At 55.1% G+C, this 17,957-nt stretch overlaps 5 protein-coding genes across 5 annotated transcripts; 2 read left to right on the top strand and 3 right to left on the bottom strand.

Moving 5' to 3' along the window:
* Positions 1-288: 288 nt before the first annotated feature.
* Positions 289-1,206, bottom strand: PG986_012198 (uncharacterized protein; the record flags this gene model as incomplete). The annotated part of the gene is made up of 1 exon (XM_066848420.1): positions 289-1,206. One exon carries the CDS (start codon positions 1,204-1,206, stop codon positions 289-291), a length of 918 nt encoding a protein of 305 aa, XP_066695116.1.
* Positions 1,207-1,578: 372 nt separating this feature from the next.
* On the top strand, positions 1,579-2,127 carry PG986_012197 (uncharacterized protein; the record flags this gene model as incomplete). The annotated part of the gene is made up of 2 exons (XM_066848419.1): positions 1,579-1,865; positions 1,992-2,127. 2 exons carry the CDS (start codon positions 1,579-1,581, stop codon positions 2,125-2,127), a joined length of 423 nt encoding a protein of 140 aa, XP_066695115.1.
* Positions 2,128-2,572: 445 nt separating this feature from the next.
* Positions 2,573-5,273, top strand: PG986_012196 (uncharacterized protein; the record flags this gene model as incomplete). Its single annotated transcript, XM_066848418.1, has 2 exons — positions 2,573-4,522; positions 4,602-5,273. 2 exons carry the CDS (start codon positions 2,573-2,575, stop codon positions 5,271-5,273), a joined length of 2,622 nt encoding a protein of 873 aa, XP_066695114.1.
* A 769-nt stretch (positions 5,274-6,042) lies between these two features.
* PG986_012195 (uncharacterized protein) lies at positions 6,043-8,330 on the bottom strand (the record flags this gene model as incomplete). The annotated part of the gene is given in 5 exon segments (XM_066848417.1): positions 6,043-6,087; positions 6,164-6,570; positions 6,585-7,319; positions 7,391-7,909; positions 8,081-8,330. The coding sequence occupies 5 exon segments, from the start codon at positions 8,328-8,330 to the stop codon at positions 6,043-6,045; spliced, it is 1,956 nt and encodes a 651-aa protein (XP_066695113.1).
* A 6,410-nt stretch (positions 8,331-14,740) lies between these two features.
* PG986_012194 (beta-glucosidase 6) lies at positions 14,741-17,179 on the bottom strand (the record flags this gene model as incomplete). Its single annotated transcript, XM_066848416.1, has 3 exons — positions 14,741-15,005; positions 15,068-16,239; positions 16,352-17,179. The coding sequence occupies 3 exons, from the start codon at positions 17,177-17,179 to the stop codon at positions 14,741-14,743; spliced, it is 2,265 nt and encodes a 754-aa protein (XP_066695112.1).
* Positions 17,180-17,957: the final 778 nt, after the last annotated feature.

Raw genomic sequence — 17,957 nt, 5'->3', positions numbered from 1 at the left:
TGATTTGCCATAGCGTTTTAGATCCGTGTTTTCAAGATAGAATCACTCCGTTTCGGTCCTCCCCGATGATTTGGCCCATGAAACTCACTGCCTCTAAACTAGGCTGCTTTTACAGTAGGCATATGCCATATTGTAAGGGGTTCTCAGTCAAGAAGCATTGTGTCACAATATTTTCCTTGAAAGGTCCATTCTGAGTCTCGAGAAAGCTTGGCAATAAAGCGCGGTGATCGACATATCTGGATGTCGAGCAACACTTGGCTAGTGTAGTGCCTCGGGACAGACGGGGATTTACTCATCATCACTGTCAGCATCCTCTGATTGCGGAAATGCGATTCGCCAAGATCCCCCGTCCGGAGCTGCAATATCCTCTGTGCGAAGATCGAATATCTCCGGAACATCTTCGTCCTCTTGATCCAGACCGCTGAATTGCACCTCGTAGACCCCGCCATCGTCGGTGCTAGAACGCGGATCCTCATCCTCGTCTCGAAGCCCGAGGAGGTTCCCCTTGGTGTCATCCCGCTGCTTCTCCACCTTCTTCCTTCGGTACATGATCTGCCGCAGCCGGTACGCGAAGACAAAGGGGCTCTGGTACTTGGTCGAGAGACTCTGCGAGCTCGTCGAGGAAGTGTCGAGCCCGGCGCCCACCGACACGGGCGCAACGCCGCCGGTGGCGGCCGTCAGGTCCACGCCCGTTTGGAAGTAGACTCCCCGCTCGCGGGCCCGGTTCAACAAGACCTCGGCGCCGTAGGCGATCTGCACGCCCGTGATCATGAAGACGCTCAGCTGCCAGTGCCGCTTCTTGATGCTTTGCTGCACTTGCTCGTCGCTGAAGGCAGACCGCACGATCTCGAGATCGGGGAAGATCTCCCGGGTCACGATCTTCTCGAAGGAGTACGAAGACGTGCTCCCGGAGGCGGCGCGGACGCCGGCCTCGCCGCCGAGGTCGCCGAGGCCTGGCACCAGGCCGCCGAGGAACTTGGCCCAGACGGAAGGCTGGACGTTGTTGGTATTGTCCAGCGTGCGCGTCTGGTCGAGCTCGACCGCCTCGTGTATGTCCAGCTTTCCAAGTGCTGATGTCGTCGCCGGGGTTGAGGAATTGATCGCAATCTCCGGGCTTCTCGGGTCGCTTACGATGTTCCCCAGGGCAATGGGCCCATCCGGGGGCACATGCCGTGTCGGCGCCAGATAGTAGACCTTGTAACCCATTAGTCCAAATCAGTCAACTGTTGGTTGGCAGGTATGCTCAAATCGAGGGTCCGGTGAAGCAGTGTTCAGTCAGGATCTCGGCTGCTCTGCAACTCATCCTTGCCATTCAGCAGGGTTTGGCTTGGCTGCGGTGTGTGTGGTCGCCATTCGGTCTCATGCATGTCAGCATCCTATCATTGGTCATATCGGCCAGACTCGGACGGTGTGGCCTCCATTGCTGCAGCAACTGACCTGGAGTCGCAGACTGTATGGCGCTGGGTATATTCATTGCCTGTTTTGTTTATTAGTAGCGTTGCTGTTGGACCAGTAGACTTATCAACCTTGTACTGTCGCTATTTGACTTCACGATCATGCCGATGTCTATCATTCGCCATGATTATATCGCCAGATCGACATATAGGCGAACAAAAACCTCCTGGCTTGAGCGCGACTTTTGAGTTCCGGTACCAAGTCGGTCAATTTCTTCGCAAACGAGCAGACAATGAGGCGCCTCACCAGGCGTCGTTTCGCGACATCATCACGCCGATATTCGTCCTCTTCGTATTCATCATCCTCACTAGTTACAGCATCTATCGCCTGGTGCATCTTGCCAGAAACAGCATGTCGATAGCTTCTTCTTCGTCGTCGTCGGACTCATCGTCCGTTTTTGAACAGGAATTGTGAGTTTGGCCTCTTCCCCTTCTTCTGCAGGGAATCGAACGGTACGCGAGCGAGCGAGCGAAACGGAGCTGATATCGAATCACATCTCATTAGTGCTCCGAATGATTACAAACCTGGGCTGGCAGTGAGGGTGACATTGGGAGCGACCGAGAAACTTGTGGTCACGGAAAACAAGCGCACAGGAGAAAAGACCCTCATGTTCACCCGGACGAAGATGAAGAACTTGCGGCAGCCGCCTATACGCCGGCCGACGATGCTTGACAGCAGCGACGGATCACAATGAAAAGATTTTCACTTGGTTTCAAGATGCAACATTGTTGCCACAAAAGCGACCAATATGTTAAAATATAAGGGCAAAATAGAACAGGCATTGTTTATGTGTTTTTAGGGGGAAGAGGTCGAATTGTATAGACCATTGCCGTATCTACAACATAGGTTTCCTTGGAACTTCCAATGGCGCTCTCACGAAGTCTCCCCGCCCTCCCTGTGTAAATGTTACAGATTGATTGTTGCTTCTTTCATGGGTTGATTCCGATGCGGGCCTAGCAGGTTGCAGCTGACATGGGGCGCAGGGCAGGGGGTGAGGGCCTGTAAGCAGGCGGCGCAAGGCGTCTTGGCTTGGCCAGTCATCACCGATCCCGGGCAATCCATCCATTCAAATGGCAGGTGTGAACAAGTTAACTCCAAAATCGCTGGTTTGACGACAATGCCTTCTCTGGACTTTGCGATCCCCGATAGGCTGAAAAAGGAGTGCCATGTCGCGCTCAGCAAACACTCCAGGGCCGACGAGCTGCTTGGCCAAGGCAAGATGGAAGAGGCCGAGAACCTCTTGCGCGAGGCTGTCGAATGGAGCAACCAGAGCCTCGGTGCTGCCCACAAGATGACGGTCTCGTATCAAGAAGACCTCGCCATCCTCCTTGCGCAGGTAAACAAGTTCGACGAGGCCATCAAGGTCAACTTTGCCGCCTGGCAGGCTCGGAAGGAAGCCCGAGACACGTCTCCGAGCCGCCACACTGCGCAGCTCAACCTGGCTCGTGACCTCACGCACAAGGGTAAGATGGAAGAGGCCGCGTCGCATTTCGAGCGAGTGTATGCATCTCAGTTGAGCGACGCCGCCTCGTTCGGGAAAAACCATGCCTGCACGTTGCGGACGGGGTATGAGCTGGCCACCTGCTGGTTCTCGCTAGGAGATAGGAAGAAGGACAACCACCTCCGGGCCAAGGCCAAAGAGCTCCACGAAGATGTTTTGCATAGGCAACTTCGTGGGAAGGGAGTCGAACCGTTAGACATTGCCCGGACCCGTGTGGCCTTGGGAGATGATTGTTACCGGCTCAAGGAGTATGCCAAAGCTCAAGAGCTGTTCAGCGGCGGCAAATCGTCCTTGACATCACTGAAGTCTGCGGGGCTTGGGAAAGATGAGGCAGGGAAGGGAATTTACAGTGAGAACAGCATTGATCAACACCTTCCCGAGGTCGAGTCACTACTTCAACATTGTACCAAAATGGAGAAAAAGTCGAAAGCTGCCAACGAGTTTATAAAAGATGGCCAAAAACCACGCCTCAGTCCCAATACCCACGCCAATTTGGGGAGAATAAGGGAGGCGAACCAAAAGTCGCATACCAGAAACTCCAGCACCTCTTCCATGCCTCGGAACCCAGAGATACAAGTGGAAGAGGTGGCTGCCACTGCGGGTGGGCAAAGGACTAGAAGGATGTCACATACTGGCGTTCGGGGCACGTCGCCAGCGCACAATAGGCCACCCCGTTCCTCTGCTCCTGAGCTAGTGAAGCCCCTTGTTGTCCAAGAGAAGCGAGCCGGCTCCAAATCACCACCAGACGGCAACGTATCGCAGAGCACAGACGAACATCTACATGTCCCCCGTCACAGAGAGAGCCGCTCTACTAGTGCCACCCAAGTCGAACACAACGCAGGCCAGGCAGAAAAGGGCGATGGTCATAGCAGCAAACGGAGCCCTACCCGAAAGGAGCATCTTCGGGAGGCTGGCACGCATGGATCCAAGAGCCAGGCGTCTCCTCCCACCATCACGAAGACGAAACAGCCTCCGGAATTGCTCAACGCACCCACAAAGCCGACCGAGGAAAAGCAAAACCATTTGGAGCCAGGCAAGCAGCGTGCAAAAACGCCCGAACCACCGGCGCCGGTGAACGCCTCCGATAACTCCTCTGATCCACCGGCACCCCGGCCGAGACGCAATTCTCTACCCGGGAGGTTCAAACAGCCGCAGTTCGTGGGGACAGCAGGAGCACTATACGATTCGAAGGAAGGAAGGTCGTCATCCCGCGAGGTGGACTCGTGGTTTCGCGACCTGGAGGCCAAAACCCAGGCACTGCTGGCCCCGTTGCGGACGGGCGCGCGCAAGAGGGTCAAGGTGGCCGTGCTGGACACCGGGATACACATGGGACAGATCAACCACTGGGACAAGAATCGGGCCGACATCGTCGACGGGAAGAACCCCCGCATCAAGAGCAGGAAGGACTTCCTCGATCCCGACCGCACGAATAAATGCGTGGACCTTGACGGGCATGGGACGCACTGCGTCGGGGTCATCCGAAAGGTCGCGCCCGAGGCCGACGTCTATGTCGCAAGGGTGGCCAAAGATTCGCGGGAAGGTCCGAACGTCCCAGCAATTATCAAGGTAAAGTGCACAATTGTATACTATGAACCACCCTCCCGAAAGGCGTAGAGACAGGCGACTAATTTTCGTTCGAAAACAGGCACTGGAGCACGCTTGCGAGGTATGGAATGTAGACATCATCAGCTTGTCATTCGGCTTCGAGGTCTACATAAGGGAGTTGGAGGATGCGATCCAAAAAGCAATCAACAAGCAGATCCTGGTCCTCGCCGCGACGAACAACTTCGGAACCAGGCGTCGGATGGCGTTCCCGGCCAGGATGGCCAACGTGATCAGCATGCACGCCGCAGACCACAACGGCTCCGCGCAAGGGACCAACCCGCCGGTCACGCGCGGAAAGAACCTCACCATCCTCGGCGTCGACGTGGTTTCGGCGTGGATCCCGGCGATAGTGGGACACGGTGGTAGGGAATCAGACGTTCCGTCTACCAAGGCTATGACAGGCACATCCGTCGCGACGCCGATGGCGGCGGGCATCGCCGCTCTGGTGCTGGAGTTCGCGAGGCAACGCGACCCGAGAGACGACACGACGAACCAGATCCTGGTCCGTCTCCGCGACAGCCTCAAGAAACATGACGGCATGGACAGTGTGTTCCGGGCCATGGCGGAGGCGCCAGACGCCGGCCACTTCCTGAACATTGTGCCTTGGAACCTGCTATGTCAGCATGCCGACGACGACGACGGCCGGCGCATGGCTGCGTGGAAGTTGGCGGACATTATCCGGACTGAGTTTGGCACTTTGCCGCAAACTTGATCATGCGAGCCCAAGTCGTGTACTATCATGACCGAATCGTTCAGGGAGCCTTGTGGTTTCGGTAGCCCCATGTCCAGACATCCAAGAAAAAGCAAGAAGAAAAAGCAAGTGGCGACAGGGGACTATCCGAGCCGCCCCTAAGCGTCTGTGATTGTGGGCTGGCTTCCGACCATCAATGCATATGTGTCTCGGTTCGCATATGCAACCACCGTCTGCCTTCCCTGGACGACCGGGAGGTCAGGGGTCGTCCGCCTTCTTTCCATAACGGGCGTTAGCGAGGATATCTGATGGACGGCGGTCAATTAGCCTCAGAGGCTGATCTTCTCTAAACAAGTAGGTAACTTGAAGGCGTGAGGTCACTTGTGGGTTAGCTGATGAAAGCGGAGATCAGGCACGGTCTGTCTCAAGCAGCGTGGTCACGCGACAACAACATATTGGGAGGCGCAAACAAGTTCAGTTCTTCCCGGCCAAAATCCAGTGCACTTTTTGGACATTTACTACTACTAGAACAGGCAACGCACCGGGTATAGGCCATGCTCTGATCGTTACTTTATGAACCGGCATGGTAAAACAAATGGTTAAAGCGCGCAATTGACCAGCTCCCGGATGTGGGAGAAGAGCTCTTTAAATCCTCGAGCTCTATTCCAAAAGAACGCCGCCGCCCATGCATGTGTATCTCGTCCCAATCATCAAGAAACCAGGGGGGGATATGTATGAATCTATGGCGCCTGAGTCGCGTATATCGGCCAAATACTTTCCTTCTCCTTCATTAGATGGCCAGTTGGTCTTGGTTTCGGTAGTAACATGGCAAGAACTGTGTCACCACAAGTCAGATAAAAAGTCTTCAAGCAATGATGCAAGAAGACGGGATACTGGGAGGGGGGGCTTACATTCATCACGATCAGCATCGGAATGTCGAATACGTCGCGCTTGATGGTCCACGAATAAGTACAGTCCATCTTCCCGTCTTTCTCGATCTTGGAGATGCCGTGTTCGCCATCGATCCGAGTCACCCGGTTACTTAGAATGCTGTTGCGCGGGTCCTTACGAGGCGCCTCATCCGAACCCAGGTTTTCGGTCGTCTCCTGAGTGCGGTATTTCAAAACGCGGCATTTGCGTGTGACGTGACCACGGCTGTCGCCGAATGCCAGTTGCGCGAAGTCTTCGTAAAATTGAATGACGCTGTCCTCGTCCATCAACTCTGCGATGAAGACAGGTTGAGGGTTGCCATCGGTAGTCTTCTGGGGTTCGGGCTGCAGGGCTTGCAGCTGAGGCGTCAACTCGCCCTTGGCAGAACCTGGGGCTGGCGACCCCCAGTATTGACATTCAGGTTAGGTTTCTTGCCAAGCACCACTTCCTTGGTCCAGCCAGTAAGTGCGATAAACTCCTTGTTCACAGCGGCAACTTCACCGGTGCGGCGGCAGACGATTGTCGGAGCGGGACAGTGCCCCATGAAGTCCTCGTATTCGAACAAGGTTCTTTGGAGGCACTTCTCCATGAAGATCAAATCCTGTCGGTTCAAGTGCCGAGTGCAGGCAATGAAGGACGGCCGAATACTGGCCAACGACTTCGCAATTCGTAACGTCTTGTTGGGGGAAAACCGCCGCTTGACAAATGCGATCAGGTTATGGAACCCCGTCAGATACGGATAGGGCTCCTTTACCGACTCGTATATGGCTGAGGGGTCGCGCTGTCTCTTTCCAAGTATGGACTGCGTACCAAATTTAGCCACATTAGAAGCTGACTTGGTTTTAGGCGGCCTCGACGAATGTTGCGAGTTGCTAAGAGTATAATTGGCAGTGGTAGGAGACTCAAACCCGAAGTTGGTTGGCTGCGGACTCGCTGTATTATCCGTCCCAGGACTTGCAAGACTGGTCGGCGTTGGGCCAGCTGCGGCGATAGCATATGCATGTGGCAATCCATGCTGTAGGTTGCCCTGGTTATACATGCCGTTGCCATTCTGGTCTGCGTTCATGAAATTGTCCACCATATTGTTGTCGTACAATTGGTTGAAGTGATTGATGCCGTTTGCGTACAGGTGGTTGCCTCCCCGTAGTTTATATCAGCCCCTGGAGGCCCAGATATAGATGAGTCTCGAGGAGGTGTCTCTGCATTACCCGAAGCCATTTGGCCGAGGATGCCAAACTCCATGGCACCATAGTGACTACCGAAGTTCAAGCCCTCCAAGTCGAAATTGAAGAGGGCAGGATTGCTCGGGTCGAACAACGCCTGCGAAAAGCTGTTCATCTCGCTCGTCGGTGTAGGGACTTGGATGCCGCCCATTTGAGTCGGCCGCGAGCTGCTTTGCTGGAACGAAGACGAAACAGGTGATTGCTGGTTGCTGAATGTCATGTTGTCTTGCAACGACGAAACCGGATGTTGGCCGCCAGTAAAGATAGGGTAGGTCTGGGAGGTTGTGGTCGGAGAGAAGTAGGAGGAAGAATCCGGCGTCGAGGTTGAGCCATGTCTGCCATTGGAGCTTTTGCTCACGACGCTGGGGTTGTATGTAGGGCCGAGGACGGGCCTTAGAGCCTCTGGAGGGGCGTCGTGTAGGTATTTGGCCTTTTTACGAACGCCATCCTGGCATGCGTCCGCGAGGCCGCGCTTGATGCATCGCTGACAGGGCCGTTCATCTCCTGCATGGAGTCAGTAAGAATAGACTAGCTTTAAGTGAGGGGCTGCCACGGCGCAATTCGTCGGAGGCATCTCAATGCAATGAATTGAGCACGCCAAAACGGAGTGCGATCTCAATCGACGCCGAGTCATACGACCATCATACGAGTGCTAATAAATGGGGATCTTCTTACCACAAGTTAAATGTGCTCTTTGGCAAGCATAACAAGCGCGCCTGGCTTTCTTCCGACGAGGACGATGAGGGTCTTTGGGGTCATATTTCTTCTTGACTTCCCCGGATCCTTCGGTGCCTGGCTCAGGAGACGTGGTCTGCTCGGCCATTCTGTCGTTTTCGTCTTTCAACCTATGGTCAAGGTCGTCGTACTCGTTCTCAGACATGGCATCTGAGACTTCTGCCCCGTTCGTCTCAACGTCGCCCGGCATCGTGTCTTAGTTTTATATATACCCGGATCCAGCCTCAAGAGAGCTTTGCGATCAGCGCTGCAACGCAGACCCCAGCTCGAACACGCGTGGCGCAACCACACCAGCTTCGATAGAAGCAGCTTGCGAGCTGCTGCAGGAGTGTCACCGTCAGGTTCAGGGATCACGCTTCCCACGGCAAGCTGCTCGTACTTGGGGGGCTCTCTGGAAATCCCAATCAAGGCCACAGCGGCGCCCCGAGATGCCCTGGCCAATGTCCCCCGGTCTCTGTACGTATCCCCCACCGCCTCTGGATGCAGCTTGGGAAGCGCAAGCTGGGCTGTAGTGGATAACGTGCGTGGACCAGTGAGCAAAAGCTCCTTGGACGTATGCAAACCAATAAGGTTGGCGCACAGCGGGCTGCTTGTATCTTGTGTACCCAGAGGCAGGTATCCAGCGGCGCAAAATAGAAACAGAGCTACAGCAGAGGCAGAAGGCAGGAACTTGGCGTACTAACTGCTGTGTGGTCCCGCGGTGCCACGGCCCTCCTGAGCCTTGTTGCCCTCGAGATCAAGCGCGGTCGGTCGCGATAATCTGCGTGTTCCAGAGTATTGCACAACCACTACGCAACAACGACGCACTCTCTCGTATTCATAGCCAAGCAGATGTATATCGCCAATGGGTTTCCTACCCGCGCATACGGTGGCGTTCGCTGTGCGACCTGCGTCTGGGCCCCTACTGGGTGGTGGGCTGCTCGTGGGAGGAGAAATGGGACGGTTTTATCCGCTCCGCCGTCGGTAGGTGCAGGCTGAAGTACCCGGTACAATATATTGGCTATGATTATTCGATGGCAGTTCTTCCCAACTCTTTCCCGTCCGTTCAAGGGGTCACGCGTCGACGGATAAGGCACTGGGGGGTCTGACTGGGGTGGTAGGCGGGATGGTCGATGCTTCTGCAGCTACCCGCGACTTCTAGACCTGTTCGCATCGGGGGTCTGTAAACGCAGAATCGAGCGAGGAGGGAATCGGCGGGGGTGGGGGGAGCTGCTGAATCAAGGCAAATGGTTGTAAGAGTCGGGATGGGCAATTTTTTCCTCGCTCTCGCAGCAGGGTTCTCGGCGCGCGCGGTGTGGGTTTGTCGCAATCACGTCTGCATCGCAAATGCCTCTCTCTTCTGTGGAGAAAATGCGAATTGGGTTCGAGAAAGTCCAGTACAGGCAGTAAACTGTAGATAGGTAGTCGCAGCAACGATGAGTTGGGGGGATCTGCAGTCTCGTGTAACTACGGTCGAAGGGAGTCGGTATTTGGGAGTGATTACCTAGGCTAGGTGGTGGGAGTAGTAATAGTCGTAAGTAGCAGTAGGTCTGGTAGGTAGTAGTTCAGATGAGATCAATAGACAATAGACCCGGCCAAAAAACCCCAAGCCCAGCCCAGCCAGGTGCAAGTGACAAGGTTCAAATGTTAGGAAAAACAAAGTGCAGACGTGATTGGCTGCGCAAGCCTGGATTTTCACTGTCTGGACTTGGACCTGCCCCATCCGCCAATTGTCGAGGGCAGCGGCTGCTTGGTATGAGTAAAAGTATTACTGTCTGATGATGTACATGCATGCACTCTTCCATCAATACTTCCTCTTCCCTGCCCCCTCCGTTCATGTTGGCTGGCTTTCCGAAGTGTGCGGACGGCTGCAACAGTTCGAGATGTCGCCAGAAGGGCCCCATGCTTCAATGTTCAAATGGCACCCAAATCACGATGTACAGGTGCCTACATGTCGATTGCACCGACGTAGGCTCAGTACGCAGTCCCAGTATTGAGTCCCAATGCAGAGAGTCTCGTGGTGCGGTGGGCGAACCCAGGTCAATGAATTGGGGCGCTGTCGATGGTGGAACCTTCCAACCTTCCAAGGAATGGAGCTCCTCAAGTTCGAGTTGACAGGGCTGTGGAGGTGCGGGGTCTGTTTTTTCCTCGTCTTGGAGAGGGTTCCATGTCGCTACAGCCTACCTGCCTACCTGCCTACCTGCCTACCTGCCTACCTGCCCACATACGCCTGCTCTGCTGCCAAGCACACCATACTCGGCGCGCAGCCAGCCAGCCCAGCTACGCAATCAATCAATACCCAAGGTCACTCACTGATCGCCTGCCAGGTTGCTCTAGCTTCGCGTGCGCTTGCATCTATTGATGGAACATCACAACCCCCCTGAGGCAAGGCTAGGCTAAGGCTTGTACTCGATTGTATAGTCGCGCGCAGTAGGTCGATGGATGGACTTGGGGGTACAGTGATCGTGTTGGTGTTCGGTACAAAGCCGAGTTTGACCCAGTTCGCGATCTGAACGTCCATACCTATACCAGTGTACCACGTTCTTCTCAACTTTTACCCTTTTCGGGCCAGGAAATATATTGCCAAGTTTCCTTTTTCTTTCCACCGTCTTTGCCATCAGTATCCGCCCAATGGCAGAAATGACTCAGATTGTTGAAGAAATTCGACATATTAGACCTGGGTCGTTATCTAATCAATACCTAATCGCTCTCCGGCGCATCCAATGTACCCCCTGCTTTGTTAGGTAAGTGTGTTGCACAACTACAAGTAGAGATTCTATTGCCCAGCAGTCAGCACCACCCACCTCCACACTGCAGCATGTACCTTGCCAGCGACGAGGCCCAGCCAGCTTACACCGGGCGGTCCAACGTACATGGTATTGATGGCTTCTGTCACAGGCCTCGGCGCATTTTTGATTTCTCATCCAACCTCATGCCGATGTGTGGTGTGTGCTGTGACAACACCACCTTCACTTTAGCGCCCACATCAGATCGTCAGGCCTGCCTGTGCTGGTATGTAGACTAGCCGAGGCGGCTTTGGGGGGAGGGGGAGGGGGAGTTGACTTGACCCAAACATCTGACCCGAGTTCATCGACGACCTGATACCCGACGGCAACGGCTCCGACGACAAATGAGATCTACCACCGCCCGTCAATACTGGGGATCTCTCAATACCGTTGCTAATGCCCGCCATCAGTGTTTGTTGCGTTACTAGGAAGAAGCCATTGGTGTTTGTGGGCCACGTGGATAGGTAACGGTAACGGCTTTTACTTCCCGCAACTCCTTCCCGCAACTCCTTCCCGCAACTCCTTCCCGCAATACCCTCCCTACCCTCGAGTTCTTCTGTTTGGGGGGTGGAAGGTGACGTCCATCTAGCCCAAGACCAGCCAGCCAGCCAACACCTGCCATGGATTGAGCTGCAGTCTGGTTTATCGCCGCCCATTCAGCACTTGCACCTCAATGCGACTGGCTTTGTACCAGTTCTGCCTGCCGACCTCGACGTATCTGGTTCTGGAATGTGTACATGTTACTCAGGTCGCCGACCATTTCAGTCTTCAGTCAATGTCTGCAATGAAGATCGCCACAGATGCATGTCTTGCCCTCCCAGATATGCCAGACCCCACGACCCAGGCACTTGCATGGCTCTTCGAGAGATCTGCTCGAGTTCATCTATTGAAGGCACTGGTACTGTGTACAAGCATGCGACACAGCAGCAGGCTCCATCCATCTCGCCAAGTCGCCCACTCAGTTGCAGTTTTCGGCGCCACTCATATGCTGCCACAGGTCCATGCAGACAACACCATAGGCGGCCACTGCCTGCCCAGAGTGAGGGGAGCTGGGAGCCTCATCAAGCGGCATTTTATGACCGGTCACAAATGTATTCGCGACGACAGGACCAGGTACCGATTCTTGGGCTGAGCTGATACTCATGCCCACGGCTTTTGCGCAACGTCTTGCACGTAGCCTTACTCCAGGAACATGCTGCGTCAAGCTCCTTGATGGCTACGATGAGTTGTGTGACGAGGGCTCTATACGAGACATGGCGTCGGCTCTTGTGCTGGCATGCCAACGCTCCGTCTGGGGAACTTTGACCCTTATCCTCGCATGCATTCTACATCCAGGAACAGTTGCTTGGCGTGGCCACCTGGACGGCTACGGGCCTCTGTGTTACCGGGTAGCTTTGGATCCGGCTACGAAAGCTCTAGGTTAGCCAAGTTCAATACCGCAGTACTTTGCTATAGGACTTCGTGCTGCACAACATACATCGACAACATCACCTAGAAGCGCAGGCTCCCTTGATGTTCCACCGATGATGTCAACGTTTCCGATAGAAGTGAGCAAGTTGGCTTGTAAGATCTCCATGATTACAGCTTAGCAAGCCATGACTAAGCCTTGGAGCGCTGAGATCCTTGTACAACTGACAGCGGATTTCGAGTCGGCCCATCATCTTCTGAACGGCAAAGACCGTACAGGCTGTGGCTAATGAAGGAGGTTAGCCATCTGTGGTTGCTCATAGGATGCGGATACCCCAACAAATACCGTAGCATCCAATGGCAGTTCTTGTCCAAGAATTGCCATTGCATCCTTGGCACTTTCAAAGGTTACCTACGAAGCTGTGGTCATATTCGACGAATCTCAGGAAATACAACCTTCTTAGCAGCTATGCAGGGTACCTCAACCCATTATTATCCAACGTCGCATTGCCTAGGGAGCTGAGCAGCTGAGAATTCTAGCCTATTCTGATGCCTTTCAGCTCGTATTTCTTTGACAGCTATTTTGAGATATTGACGTGGGCAAGACGTCTCTCAGCCAATTTCCCTTTACCGCATTATGCTCTCTATCTTGGCACGCTGACACTCTGGGCTTTAGGATCTTCTTCTCACACCGGACGCCATCTTGTATGCATACCTGCACGAGACGCCACTTCTATTCGTCTGGGTCGCGGTCAGGTGGCCAAAACCACGCATCTTTCTATTGTTTCACGCAGCTGCGCATACTTATCGTGGGAGTCTGCTATCTTCCACCTTCTCTGTAGGGGATCCATAGGACACCAGTAGCCAGGGGATGCCGACTCGTAGCGTGGGGGTCTGCCACGGCACACGGCTGAACACTCTGGGGGAGGTATGTGTGGGCGCGCTGTTCCCTGGAACCAGTTCGACGTCGAAACGCCATCTGTGGCTTGCATCTGCAGATATCTCTTCAGGTGATTCTAGATGATTACCTGCCTGCCCACCTCCAATGCATTGGCGACATTGTAAGTTGGTCGCCGCGCATTGCAGATCGCATCGATCCTGCTGGAACCCATATCCGAAAGCCGAAGGATCGTATTATGCAAACGGCCAAATCAGGCTCTTCCTGTCATGGGCCTAGACGAAGCCCAAATGAAGGGGTGGGTAAGAAGTGCCTACCTTCCTCCCTCCCTCTCCTCACCGAGTTAGCTCATGGGATTTCCAGTGGGGTTGTCAATTCATTTCTTGCAAAGATCGCCCTTGCATCAACAATATTAGATGCAAGATATGTGAATCCATCGGGGCGAGCCGAGATCGCGAAGAACCACACCGGTGGGGAGTTTGGGAAAAAGGGAAACCGGGGTGGGGGCCTTGACATACGCGACATTGTTGGAGTGCGAGTTGGTTGCCGGGAACGATGATCACCGGCAAGTCAGCTGGTCCCAAGGAAGGATAAGGGGACCAGGATCGGTGCCTCGCCCTCTGAGAGAGTACCCCCTCGATCAACAGACGGTGGGTATGTAGGCATTGCTGACCACATGGGGATGCTTGACAATCGCATACCACGGAGTAATTCCGGTTAAGAAGGATTAGCCAGACCCCTTTTACGAGTTTCATGCGAATGCGGCTAAATGGAGCCTTACAGCCCTCGCTGTCCGTCCTACGTCTACGATGCTACAACACGACGAGTCTAACGCAGGTCGCTAAGCACCCAGCACTGTTGCCCCTTCAGATGCGAGGATCTAACATTGGCTTCCAACTGCAAAAGCAAGGGTCACTTTCACCGTAAGTCGCAACAAGACTGACCGGACGTCATGTCTTGTGATTGTCGATGATGCTCCTGCGCTCCAAATCCAAATATAGTACTTACATGATCGATATGAAAATCCTTATCGTGGACGGGCTCTACATGGGTGCTGGGTTTTCTGTGTGCGGTAGATGTCGCGAGATTATGCTGCACTAAAAAGGAGAGAACTTTGGCACATTAGATAGATACACGAACACCTTTCGAAGGGACACGACATCACACTAGGTAAGCAATGTGCCTCGCGAGACAGTCCACTACTCAGTAGTCTCATTTTGCGTTTGATCACTAGAGACTCAATACCAAAGTTTTCCGCATATTATTACACCCTGAATCGTGATTATCGTGTGGGGAGAATGCTACCTACATGAATTCATTCCTCTAACATTCGACTAAGTATGTACTCATCAAACAGACAACCGTAAAACTCCTTTCATCCCCGTATGTACATGATGCAATAGCCACCGTCCATTACTCTGCTGGTTTCGCTCAAAAGTATTCTCGTATCGGCCCTTGTTTTTGCTCTGGGCCCACCGCCTGTCCCAACCAACCTTTTCCCCCGAGCCCCTATCCAACCGTCGCACGAGCTTAGTACGTTTCAGGCAGACCCGCGAAGTCGGGAACGTCGGTATCGCACTTGAACTCCTTGTCGTAGGCCTTGGCGGGCAGGATACCGGCCGCGAGGCCCTTCTTGTAGCTCCAGAGGGGCGCGTCCTCGGTGTCCCAGGTCCAGTACCACCAGCCGAGCCCCTTTTCGAACGAGACCATCTGGGCCTCGGCGAACATCTTGAGGAACTTCTTGTACGTGTCCGAGTAGCGCGACGGGTCGGCGTTGGCCTGGTCGCAGGAGCAGCTCTTGTCCATGGTCGGGCACCGGGGGTCAGGGCGTCGAGGGTCGCGTTGCCCGAGTCGTACGTGCCCGTCCAGCGGTTGCCCCAGCCGACGTTGGTGACGTGCTTGGCGCAGTCCGTGTCGGCCTGGGACCACTCGCCGAACATGGTGGGCCCGAAGCCCGTGGCGCGGTTCATCGACAGCTGCGTCTGCTCGGTCCAGCCGTCGCAGGCGTACTGGACCTTCTTCTGGTGCGTGTAGACGATCTGGTCCCGGTTGAAGATGACGTACTGGTGCACGTCGAGCACGAGGCCGTCGAGGCCCTGCAGCTTGCCCTGCCAGTTGGCCAGGCCCATGAAGCCGTCGCCGAAGACGATCTGGTTCGAGAAGCCGTTGCCTCGCACCACGCGGTACGCGTCGCTCGTCCAGGACACGACGGCGTCGGCGGGCAGGTTCACCATGCGCGGCTCGTTGGCGAGCCCGTAGAAGGCGATGACGTTCTTGTACCGGTCCTGCGCGAAGAACTTGCTGAGGCGGTCGTGCACGTCGAGACTGCGCTGCCGGTTCATGGTGCCGTCGGTACCGTTGAGCCAGCGGATGTCGCCAAGCCGGCCGCTGTGGTTCCACCCGTTCTGCGAGCCGGGCAGGGCGTGCAGGTCCAGCTTGACGCGCAGGCCGTACTTGCGGCACCACTCGATGGCGCGCAGCAGATACCGCCACGAGGTCCGGAACACGTAGGGGTCGTCGTCGTAGGTGATGACGGCCCAGTAGCTGTAGGGGATGCGGACGTGGTCGAGGCCGGCGTCGACGATGTCCTTGATGGTCTGCTCGGTCACGAAGTTGGCGTAGTGCTTCTCGAGCGTTGCGGCGCAGGTCTTGGGACCCAGGTGCGAGCAGAGGGAGCCTTCGTCGACGATGTTCAGCCGCGAGTCGTAGTTGAATAGGGATGGCGTGATGAAGGGCTCCAGGCTGAGCCAGCCGCCGAGGTTGACGCCGCGCGCGGGCCTCTTTGTATAATCGCCCCAGGGCTTGTCGAGCGCAGGAACCTTGTCGTTCGCCGAGGCCGAATCGTCCCATTCCGTGAAGAGACCCATTATTGGCAAGTCACCAACCGTCTCCTTGGTAAATGTCAGGTTGAAGTCGGAAGTGTCAGCCCAGGTGAATGGATCCAGGTAGGTGCCGCGAGAAGCGGGCGGGATGCTGTCTTTAGGCACGTCGTTGAGGTTCGACTTCTTGTGGTCGTCTGCTCCGGCATTCTTTTTGCTGACCACAACTGCCACCACAATGATGATGATGAGCACAACAAGAGCAACAGCAGCCACGATCCCTGTATCACAGTCAGTTATAGCCGAGACGTTGGATGAGAACAGGGCACTTGCATCTCTTCTTCTTTTTGTTCGTCGGAGGGCGCGGTTTGAGAAAGCCCTCCTTTTCGTTGAGAATACTGTCGTAGCTGTCGTAGCTGTTGTGATTGCTCCCTGCGCCGCCTCGCATACCTGGCATCGCACGGCCTTCCTCGACGATAGCACCACTGACGATTCTGCCCTTCTTCCGCCGGTCCTTGCTCACGTGTCGTTGCTCATATGATGGCCGCTCATCGACTTCGGAATCCATTGCCCGTTGAGGTCGCCTCGATTTCCTCGGAGGGTCGTACTTGTAGTGGTCCGTCTCATCGTCTGTATATGCCTCTCTTCGTTTCCGCGGCTTCCTCGGTGCCTCATGGTCCGTCTCATGGTCCGTGACGGCTTCGTAGCGCCTTCTTTCTTTCCTCCGTGAGCTCTCTCCCCTTTCGTCATCGGTTTGCGCTTCTCTGCGCCGTCTGGCCCTCCTCGCCTCTCGGTCCTCGTCCCCGCTTTCATGCCTTCTTCGGCGTTCTCTCCTCACAGAGGGGGCATCTTCCTCCACCACGATGTAGTCCTCTTCTGGGGGTGGCTTTGGCCTTCGCTTCCTCCTCCTCTTGTTGGGGTCCCTGGGCTCCTCGGATGGAGCTGGGTGGTGGGCGTTGTAATCGTTTAGTTGCGCCAGAGCATCCAGAGACAGCGGCCCCTTAGCAGCCCTGGGACCGGAATCTTCCGCGCCTGACTCCGGCCGTCGTGAGCCGTGGTCCCGCGACTTCTTTTTGCGGTGGGCGTTGCGCCTTTCATCGTGGGTGCCAGACTCGCGATGACGGCTTGTGCTACCTTCTCGTGGCGCCATGGGCGGGCGTCACTCCGTGGAATGCCAGAACGCACGACAATTAGGCGAACAATTTCCCTCAAACAATGGCTGATGATGTGGTGTGGTGTCTCAAAGAATGAGAAGGCTAGAATTGGTGTGTAGGCCTCTTACGGAAATAATCATCAGCTGGCTGGGGGAATGGGATTGGTTATGCGCGTGCAGGGAGCGGGACAACTTTTTGGATATTTCCTTGGCACAGCCTGCAAGACGACGCTGGCCCACGTTGGCCCAGCAACGATTGGCCTATGACGAGCATGGCAACATCGCGATTGGTCCCGGCGTCCCTTGGTATCGCTCGGCGGTAAACTGGACACATAAACTGGGCAGCATTGAAAACCAAATAAAGCGGTGAATTGGTTCAGATGCATGCCAAGTCACTTGGATCAAAACGAGATGCTATTTCCATCGCCGATTCGTTCGATAGAAAGTGGGAGCATTTGTAGAAGACAGAAGATTTGATCATCAATTGACCCGTCCCCAGCATGGACTGGAGTGATCAGCGATCAGCCCGCCAGCAACGCACTGGCGCGATCCGTTGTGCTGCATTATCCTCGCTATCGATAAGTACCCTAGCAGCATAACAGCGCTGCCACGCTACCACACTACCACGCTACCACCTTTCCTTCCCCCATTCCCCCTAGCTAGGTTAACCGTAAGCGTTAAGCCGGATCGTGGGGTAAAGGTGTACCTGACAGCTAACCCGACCGCCGTCGCATACCGACCCCGAGGGTAGCCGAGTGACATGGCGTCCAGCGAC

Source organism: Apiospora aurea (genome assembly GCF_038362705.1).
Source record: "Apiospora aurea strain CBS 24483 chromosome Unknown utg000008l_segment0_segment0, whole genome shotgun sequence".
Taxonomy (NCBI): domain Eukaryota; kingdom Fungi; phylum Ascomycota; class Sordariomycetes; order Amphisphaeriales; family Apiosporaceae; genus Apiospora; species Apiospora aurea.
Note: the sequence above shows the minus strand (reverse complement) of the source record. Positions and strands in the feature narration are given on the sequence as shown.